Source organism: Colobus angolensis, unplaced genomic scaffold (genome assembly GCF_000951035.1).
Source record: "Colobus angolensis palliatus isolate OR3802 unplaced genomic scaffold, Cang.pa_1.0 Scaffold30, whole genome shotgun sequence".
In the NCBI taxonomy this organism is placed as follows: domain Eukaryota; kingdom Metazoa; phylum Chordata; class Mammalia; order Primates; family Cercopithecidae; genus Colobus; species Colobus angolensis.
In genome coordinates, this window is record NW_012116266.1 from 7,520,103 (window position 1) to 7,530,744 (window position 10,642).

General features: G+C 36.5%; 1 protein-coding gene across 1 annotated transcript in view; it reads left to right on the top strand.

Moving 5' to 3' along the window:
* Positions 1 to 10,642, top strand: part of ALS2CR11 (amyotrophic lateral sclerosis 2 (juvenile) chromosome region, candidate 11) — a 194,948-nt gene that overhangs the window by 52,847 nt on the left and 131,459 nt on the right. The window contains exons 5-7 of the mRNA XM_011950005.1: positions 4,681 to 4,725; positions 5,738 to 5,806; positions 7,983 to 8,062. Of these exons, the coding sequence (XP_011805395.1) occupies positions 4,681 to 4,725; positions 5,738 to 5,806; positions 7,983 to 8,062 (194 nt within the window). The remainder of the gene's footprint in view (positions 1 to 4,680; positions 4,726 to 5,737; positions 5,807 to 7,982; positions 8,063 to 10,642) is intronic.

The window sequence follows — 10,642 nt, forward strand, 5'->3', positions numbered from 1 at the left end:
AAAAAAAAAAAAAAAAAAAAAGTTTAACCCAAATCTAATCAAGCTGAGTGTAGAACTAACTTCAAGTTTACGGGAATTTGGTAAGTAGGGAAAAAGTTAATACCTTAAGATAAGTACAGAAATGGGACATACCAGTGTAGATTCTTTAAATAGCTGTGATCACTAAAAAAACAAAATGCACCAAAGATGGAAGAAACTGTTCTAGATTTAAAGAGATACAACCAGTTTGACTGAATACAGATTTGAAAAAGTTATAAAAGACTCTCTTGGGAGCCAGGCATGGTGGTTCACACCTGTGATTCCAGGACTTTGGGAGGCTAAGGGAGGTGGATTGCTTGAGCCCAGGAGTTTGAGACCAGCCTGGGGAACATGGTAAAACACCTTCTCTAAAACAAACAAACAAACAAACAAACAAAACCCCAAAACCCACAAAACAAAACCCACAGAAAAACACCCACAAAAAATTAGTCAGGCATGGTGACGCCTGCCTGTAATTCCGGCTACATGCGGGGCTTAGGCAGGAGAATCACCTAAGCCCAGTGAGGTAGAGGCTACAGTGAGCCATGATTGCACCACTGCACCCCAGCCTGGGCAACAGAGTGAGACCCTGTCTCAAAAAAAAAGCATAAACATAAATAAAAGACATTCTTGGGACAATTAGGAAAATCTAATAAATATTTACTGAATATTAGAAAAAATTCTAGAATTGTTAATTTTCTTGGGTGTAATACTGATATTGTGGATATATATGTATGAATATTCTTTTTTTTACAGTATCCAAGGTAAAGTTTTAACATTGGGAGTGAAGAGTAATGATGATTGCAACTTATAAATAGATCAGCAAACATATATCCATACACACACAGAGATTTTAAAAAATGGCACACTGTTAAACAATTTTAACGGTTGTTAAACAAATATTTGAATTTCTTTAAACCTCCATGGAGTGTATTTATTGGAGTCTTTTGAGTGGTTTGTGTGTTTGAAAATTTTCATGATAAGAACTTGGGGAAAATCAGATAAATTTCTAATACATAGAAAGAGATGAAGAAGGAGATAAACATATGGAGTAATGTGTAAGTATAAGCAACCAGTGAGTCTCAAAAATATTTTGGGAGAAGATCTTTGGAAATGACTGAAGTTCCTTTGACTATGGCAATTTAGGCATCAAAAAATGTGACATTACTTATTAGTTAATTTTTGTTGAAGAAAATGTAGAAACTTAGATACTTAGACTAGAAGCATATATGCATAATTTTCAATATTTATTTTTGTAAGATCAATAATATGCCAATATTGTAAAATACAAAGGTAAATTTTTTAAAATTCAGAAATCACCCATCATTCCACAATTCTAATATAATGTTTCATTGTTCAGAGTTTCTTTCCAATTCTTTCTTATAAACATAAACAGAAAAATAGAAAATATAAAAAGACCCAAATGCATATTCTGGAACTGAAAAGTAAAATATCTGAAATTAAAAATTTGTGGAATGGGCTCAACAGCAGAATGGAGGTGCTAGAGGAAAGGCTATTGTTTTCTTATAACTTTCTTTAAAATTTGTGTGACTATTTAAAGTAAAAATTATAACCTGATCTGTGCGGTTTATAATGTTTGGAGAGGTAATGCATATGACAACCATAGCATATAGCATAGGGAGAAGATGAGGTCTAAAGGACTTTTATAATGCAAGATTTTTGCATTTTCTCTGTTTTATTACAATAAACATAGAGTTCAAGTCTTTATGTTGCTGCTTGATGCCATCTTCTGTCTCCTCCCTCTCCCTCAAGAAAAAATGATTATCCCAAACTTTGTATTTATTATTCGCTTATTTTTTCATAGCTTTACTACTTATGTATGATTGTAGAAATATTACTTTATATTTCTAAATATAGTATGTTTCTAATATTAATACACTTAGCTAGTGTGAATTTTTTGCTGCTGTATAAAATTCCATATGGATATATTGCTCTGTTTGCTCATAAATTAATTTTTTAGCTGATTATTTATTTTTAATTGACAAATACTGCATATATTTATGGGGTACAATGTAATGTTTTGATCTAAGTATACACTGAAAAAGATTCAATCAAACCAATTAATATTTCCATCACCTCACCAACTTATCTTTTTTTATAGTGAGGATGAGGAAAATCTATTTTATTCAGCAATTTTGAAATATACAATATGTTATTATTAACCAGGCAGTGCAGTAGATCACTAGGACCTGCTCCTCCAGTCTAACTTTATACACATCTTCCCTTTCTCCATTCCTACCCCTACTCCCCAGCCTCTGGTAACCACCTTTCTACTGTTTCTATGAGATCGACTTTTTTAGATTCCACAGATAAGTGAGATCATACAGTGTCTGTCTTTCTGTGCCTGGCTTATTTCACTTAGCATAAGATTCTCCAGTTTCATCTATGTCACAAATGACAGAATTTCTTTTTATTTTAAAGTTGCATAGTATTCCATTGCATGTAGGTATATACACCACATATTCATCTGTTCATTTGGTGGTGGACACTAGGTTGCTTCCATATCTTGGCTATCGTGCTGACATGAGTGCAGATATCTCTTTGACATACGGATTTCAGTCCCTTTAAATGTATACTCAGAAGTGGGATTGCTGGATCATATAGTAATGATATTTTTAATTTTTTGAGGAACACCCATAATATTTTCCAGAATGTCTGTACGGGTTAAATATCACTTATCTGAAAAAGCTTGGGACCAAAGGCATTTTGGACTTCTAATTTTGGAATATTTGCATACACATAATGAGATAGCTTGGGGATGAGACCCAATTCTAAACATGAAGTTCATTTATGTTTCATATACATATTATACACATAGCCTAGTGGTAATTTTATAGAGTATTTTAAATAATTTTGTGCGTGAAACAAAGTCTTCATTGTATATTGATTGTGACTTGTCACATAGGCCAGGTATGGAATTTTTTACTTCTGATGTCATTTTGGCACTCAGAAAGTTTCTGGAAAATTGTGGACCTACTCATAACAGCAGAGATGACTAGATATTGAGCAAGGATACCAAAGGTTAACATGGTTTGAAAGATCCAGCCATCCCTGAGAGATGAGAGAAGTACTCAGTCCTATCAGGAGTCAGCTTATCACGTAGAGTTATGTTCAAGTAACCCATCTCTCAGGAGGGTGCAAGGTTAGAGGTAACCAGGCCCATGCATGTTTGTGTCTTTCCACAATGGCAGGCTTTTACTAATGCTATTTCAATCACGAAAGCCACAAGCTACATTGAGTTCCTAAGGAGCCAATTCTCCTTAGTACCTCCCGTTCACTTGGCATGCCATGGGCACACAGGCTCAGGCCACTCCACAGGTCAGTCCATATTGCAAACATATCTAATAGTACATTTAATATGTAAACATTACATTCCACAACAAAGTAACATTTAATATCAAGAGGAAAAAGAAATAGGAGAAAAGGTTAACGAACTGGCCTATGGGGAGCAAAGAAGACAAAAGGAGCCCTGGTCTGGGCTGGGCAGTCCATCGGTCTCGCAAGGAGGAGTCTGAGGTTGCAGAACCTTCAGTGGCAGAAATCAAGTTCTTATCACAAGTGGCTGTAAGATGGTGTCAGTTAAGATGGCTGTTTCGAGCTGCTGAAAGCCTAATCTTTTATAGTCACAGAGTCCTCTGCTGAAAACAGATAGTGGAAGAGTGTGCTTGTTTCTGTCCTTATCTGATTGAATGTAGTCTTTATTTTTTTATTTGTGCGTTAAACGAAACATCTTATCCTTATTGGCAAAGTGCCCTATAAAATATAAAATGGAGTCTTTTTCTAAGATGGAGTTAGTTACGTTAAGGATGCTCGATACAGCCTCAAAAACAATGTAGGCACGGCAGTTCCTTTAAGACTTTCAAAAAGGGGAACTGTAACTTAGCAGAACATTTTTGTCTACAACATAATATAAATACATTTATTTCTGTTATTTGAACTTGGAATTTTTATTTTCTTCCTTTGAACATTCCTTATGTTTGTACTTTGGCTATTAGGTTCATATGTGCATTTGAAAAATTATTACCTGATTTGTGGTTTAGATCACTGGTCCCCAACCGTTTTGGCACCAGGGATGATTTTTGTGGAAGCAAAGTTTTCCACAGACCAGCGTGGGGAGGGTGGGTTGAGATGGTTCAAGTGCATTACATTTATTGTGCACTTTATTTCTATTATTGTTACATTGTAATATATAGTGAAATAATTATACAACTAACTCACCAGAACGTAGAATCAGTGGGAGCCCTGAGCTTGGTTTCCTGCAACTAGACAGTCCTATCTGGGGATGATGGGAGGCAATGACAGATCATCAGGCATTAGACTCTCATAAGGAGCTCACAACCTAGATCCCTCGCATGCACAGTTCACAATTGGGTTCGTGCTCCTGTGAGAATCTAATGCCCCCACTGATCTGGCAGGAGGTGAAGCTCAGGCAGTAATGTGAGTGATGGGAAGTGGCTGTAAATACAGATGAAGCTTTGCTCGCTTGCCCACCACTCATTTCCTGCTGTGCAGCCCGGTTCCTAATGGGCCATGGACCAGTACCAGCCCATGGTCTAGGGGTTGGCGACCCTTGGTTTAGGTAACATACAGGGAAATACATGACTAATTCTATATTTAAAATTTTTTATTTTTTTTTTCTAGAAAGGGTGCTTCATTGAAGAAGTCCAAGTGTTGCATAGAAACATAGTAAGGACTTTCCTGAAACTTCTTAAGTTTTATGTGCATGTAATATTTTCTTAACATTTCATGTAACTTTACTGTGATATTATTTGTAGCCTACATGTTTTTTATTCTTTTAGTTACTGTACCAGTCACTGTTTGAAATAGTAGAAATGTATGAAATAGGAAGTTAGGAAGTACAATATTTACTAACAAAAATCTCCTCTTCCTCCTCCTCTTCTTCTTCTTCTTTTTTTTTTTTTTTTTTTTTTTTTTTGCTAAATGGTGATAAAATTAGAAATCGTTGGGTAAGAGAGTAGAATGCCTCTGGCTGCTGCCTTGACTGCATAGCCTCAGGAGCCTCACTTGCTAAATCGAGGAAGTATTATTTTTCTCTCTGGGGAGTTTCTAAAGAGTTGTTTACAGTTCTTAATTTAATTTCTTTTTAAGTGCTTAAAATTAGTAGTTAGATTAATTGATCTTTCTATTCAGAGAGACTTTTGCTGCCAATGGCCAAAACAGGGGCCAGGAACGTAAAAAACAGAATGATGGACACTTGACTTTATTACCTCTCATGCCCTCCTTTATTTCACATATAAGCAACCTGGGTTTCAGAGAAGTGAAATCACTTGTCTAAATCAAAATTTTATCTGAAACTGGGACTGGAGGTAAGAGGAGTGTTAGTAAATATTTAAAAGTATACATGCATGAATGTATATTTATTCATATACATGTATGAATCTACATGTATATATATGTATGTCAGTGTCTCAGTGTAATCCTAGTAACAATTAGAAGTTGATATTTTCCATATTTTAATTGTATACTACTACTTAACTTTAACATAAAAAGTTTTAACATTTTAGGAACTCAATAAATTCTTCTGTAGGAGTTCCTTGTGTAAATGCTTTTATAAAAGTCAGGAGATTCATACTTTGGCTTTTCTAACTTACAGATTTGTAAAGTAAAAATATCACTTTTTGTCACTTCTCCATTAAAATATCATCCTGATAAACAATAAAATTTACCACATGTTTAGTTTGTCTGCAGGCTGGAGGTGGAATTTATGTTCTCCTATGGAAACTTTGGTTATGGATTTTCACATCAGGTTAGTTCCCCGCTTTTCAAAGGTTATTCTGTTGTAACCCTTCAGTCAGATCATCCTCTTCTGAGGCCCTATTTTAGTGTGATCAATTATTTAAAATAAATATTTTTAAAAGATGCTTCTTTACCTCCCGATCTTGGGGTATGTGAGCTTTTCTTCAGCCTAAAGAAAGATGAGACTTTACTATGATTTGTTTATACATTTTAAAGCAATGATATTTTATTTGACATGTCTTTATTATAAAACTTGATTTTAGGCTAGGCGTGGTGGCTCACACCCATAATCCCAACACTTTGGGAGGCCGGGCTGGGCGAATCACCTGAGGCTGGGAGTTCGAGACCAGCCTTTCCAACACGGCAAAACCCCATCTCTACTAAAAATACGAAAATTAGCTGGGCATGGTGGCAGGCACCTGTAATCCCAGCTACTCGGGAGACTGGAGCAGGAGAATCGCTTGAACCTGGGAGGCGGGAGTTGTAGTGAGCCGAGATCGTACCACAGCACTCCAGCCTGGGCGATAGAGTGAGACTCTGTCTCAAAAAAATAAAATAAAACTTGCTTTTATTTGTGTGTACACATACATATTGATGTAATTTAAGGTACCAATATTCAAGAAATCAGTGTAGATTTCTGCAAAAAATAGTTATTAAAAATTGAGTAATTGCCTGGCCTGATGGCTCACACCTGTAATCCTAGCTACTCTGGAGGCTGAAGCAGGAGGATCACATGAGTCAGCCTGGGCAACACAGTGAGATCCTGCTCTGGGAAAACAAAATGGAGTAATTGATCTAATTCAGATAATATTTTGTACTCATATGGTCCTTTCCTCCACAGTTATTTCAACATCTGATGTTATTTGAACTCTCCTTGATTCATCAAGAGAGTAATAAAACCCAAAGAAGATATCTTCCTAGTTTTGACTTCCTCCTTTAAATTCACTACCATAGGTCCACATTGCCACAGATACTTTTATGCACTAACCTATATCCTTTTCTTTCATTGTGTCCTTAGGCCAGATTCCTAGAAAGGAAATTCTTGTCCAAAACAATGACCTTTTCAAGTAATTGTTCCAGAAAGTTGTACCAATATATACTGTCATCAAATATTGAAAGAACTCTTAATATTCCTGGGTGTCATCAGCTTTGTGGTATTCAAAAATGCAGTCCTGTTAGTGCTGCTGTTGTGTAGGGGAAATGACCTTTATTTGCATATCATTTTTCACTTTCAGTTTTTCCTTTTTAAAGTTTTGGGTCTTTTTAAATTAGGAATTGAGAGTGAAGACATCAGCCTTATTAAACAAGTCTACCACTATGTCAACTGAGAAATCTCTGCAATATGTTTTAAAATTTTGCCTATATTATACTGATGTTTAATACATTTTGAATCAGAAGTAATATACAGATGAAAGCCACAAGGAACAAGCTTTTTTTCCCTTCTCTGCTTTGAATTTTTACTTTTTCTTCTGTTATTTTAAAAATTTCTTATCATAATTAGGCCTTATAGGGACCCCTAATTGTTTACTCTTTTTGTGACAGTTTTAGCATATGAGCACCAACTCCAGAGGTAGGTTTTGTGTCTGAACATAAGTATAATATGTAGTAATAGTCATTTTTAAGGAGAGGTATTCTTTTCAGATAAAACTGGGCAAGTGTTATTTTATGTAGGTGGAATCTACTAAAAACCAGGAACAAAGGAATTGTACGGAAAAAAATGGGATATATAATAAAAGTTCAAAATAAAAACTTGATTTCATATCTATGAATTTTTCAGTGATATGGTCCCCTACTTAACCTGTCGTGATACTGTAAACAGGGCACTACACTGGGGGCAGATAAAGCTACATTCAAGTCCTGACTTTTGCCTATTGTGTAGCCTTGAACAAATTACTGATCTTCAGTATCATCTGTAGAATATGCTTAGTTACTTACCATATAGGTTTATTGAGATGGTTAAATAAGATTAAAAGTATAATAAAATGCTTGGCCAATAGTTAGTACCCAATAAATGTTAATTTTTTCTTTCCTCTCTTAATTCCTTATTTCCTTACATGTCTCATTTAAGGCCTGTTTCATAGTCCTGGGTTATTCATAGCATTACGGTATTAATATGGTATGGCATTACAATTAGTGAGTTTTAATTGTAACTAAGCAGTGCTAAAATACACTTACATTTTTTTCAGTTAAAACCTCTTCAGAAAATTACTGAACCATCCATGTTTATGAATCCTGCACCACCTCCAGAAAGAACAGATCCCGTGACGTAAGTGTTTTAAGTCTCATTAATATGGTCAGATCATGTGACATTTAAACAATTTTAATCCATTTGGTGGAGCATTTTGGTGGAGTTCGTTTAAGAAGTCCCCAGGACATGGCCAAGATGGGGCAGACTCTGAGGTGCAGAGAGTAGTGAATTGTTTTGCTTAATAAGAGGGAGAAATTTTAAATTTCTGGGTGTAGCCCTGGATAGAGGAGTTGAGGATGTGTGGAGATAAAAGAAGAGAAGGAGTGCCAAGTTCATGGCTGAAGGAGGGAAGGGAGGAGTAGCTTAATAAGGAAAACAGGCCAAGGAGATACCCCTTTTGGGAAAAGAGGTGAGAGACTTAACATCAGACTGTCTGATAGTTATCAATTTTCTGCCCTGTAGTATAGTAATGTTACCCTTACCTCCACACCACTCCAACTGCTATAAAATCGTCTGTAAAAAGTCTATGGTAAAAAAAATGTCATTAGCAAACCAAAAGTAACTTAAAATATAGTATGCTAATCAATCTTGAAATTTCAACAATAAAAATAGATTATAGAAAAATGAGCACCTGAGAAAGAGATTTAATCTATAGTGTTATCCAAGAATAAGAAATGGAAAAAAGCTGAAATGGGATTGAGGGAATTAGGTATTGAATGGGAAATTGTGTTCTGAAGTGCTTATTTTCCTATAGTCTCACCAACACTGGATATTATCATTAAAATCCTTTATCTATTTGATATTGGTTATTTGTTGAAATAGTAAAGCTGAATTTTTTCTTATGTTTATTTGTTTTTCTTCTTCATACATTGAGTTAATAAACATTTATTGAATGTCTGCTATATCCCCAAGTCATGGCAGATACAAAGACATGTGAGGCCTTCTCCTTGCCCTTGATGCAAAGTAACATAAAAAATAATTACTATGATGGTGCAAATGGAATAAAAGCCCTTCAAGAGCCAAAAAAGAACTGTGAGACAGCCAAGGAGCTTCTAATTCTTGTTAGGGAAGTTGGGGAGGAAAGAATGATTAAGTAAAGCTCCACAAAAGAAAGTGCTTGGAGTGAGACTTGTAAAAGTGGTAGTAGTGCATCTGGCTGATTTTGGAGGAGTGATGGGACACATTCTCTTGATAGGGCACATAAATAAAAGCGGGGAGCCATAAGAGGCTCTCTTATGTTGGAGAACAGTCTTTAGTTGAGAGTGGCTAAGAGATGAGGAGCAAGGAGGAGAGCAACGAGGGATGAGCTAGAGTAGCTGGCAGGGGCAAGACACAGTGATTGAGAGTTCAGGCCCTAGAGCCAGACTGCATGGGCTCACATCCTATACGACCTTGGGCAAGTTACTTAGGCTCTTTATGCTTCATTTGTTGAATGGGATAAAAATTAAACTACCCAATTGAGTTACTATGATGATTAAATAAGTTACATGTAAAGTACTTAGAACATGGTAGAAAATAGCAAAATGCCTAATTAGTTGTTACCTATTTATAAAATTAATAAATATTTTTCGTTACCATCATCATCATTGTAGGTTTATGCTTCTCAAATGTGAGCAAATTTGACTCCTTTGGGTCCTCAGGAATATACTCCATATATATATTCTAAAAGAACTATTTGAGTTTTTAAATTTATACAGACAGAAATCTGGAGAATATGTATAGGGATGGATATTAAGGGCAGGGGATGATGGTGGAAGGAAAATAAAGTTGAATCAGGCTGAGTTTATTGACATGGACTTACTAAACAGAGATTATTTTTATTTATTTACTTTTTGGAGACAGGGTCTTGTTCTGTTGCCCAGGCAACAGATCACGGCTCACTGCAGCCTTGACCTCTTGAGGCTCAATCAATCCTCCCTCTTCAGCCTCCCAAGTAGCTGGAAATACAGGCATTCGTTACCACGTTTGACTAATTTTTGTATTTTTTGTAGAGACAGGGTTTTGCCATGTTGCCCAGGCTGGTCACGAACTCCCGCGCTCAAGCAATCCACCCACTTCAGACTTGGAAAGTGTTGGGATTGCAGGTGTGAGCCACCGCAGCTGGCCTAAGCAGAGATTTTTGCATTTAATGCTGCAGCTTGGGGAATTAGAAAGGGCTCTCATAGCTTGTTTAGTTGAATGACTGAAAAAGGAACCAAAAGATGGCTCACAGTGAATTAGTTAGAAATGCTCGATTAATGTAGAGGAAGGGTTTTAGAGGTTCAGAGAAATTATGTTAGAGTGGACTTGCCATTTAAGATCGACTCACCCATCCTGGGAGGGTCCAAAAGACACACGTTTTACCATGACTATGAGAAATGAGTTTGTGAAGGGTACCCTGGCATCCTTGAAGAGCCCTGTGATTGCTCTTCCCTGTGGGCTAGACTTTACAGTGGCACCTGCAGTCACTGAACTGGGAAACTTAATGCAGTGGGAGTAATTGGGTCCCAGGGTGGCAGGAACCAAGTGAAGACATTCAACTGCCAAAGGCAAGGTGGGTATGGTTACCATAATGGACAGTAGAATCAAGTAAGCAATAAGAATAGTCTTAGGGCCGGGTGCGGTGGCTCAAGCCTGTCATCCCAGCACTTTGGGAGGCCGAGACGGGCAGATCACGAG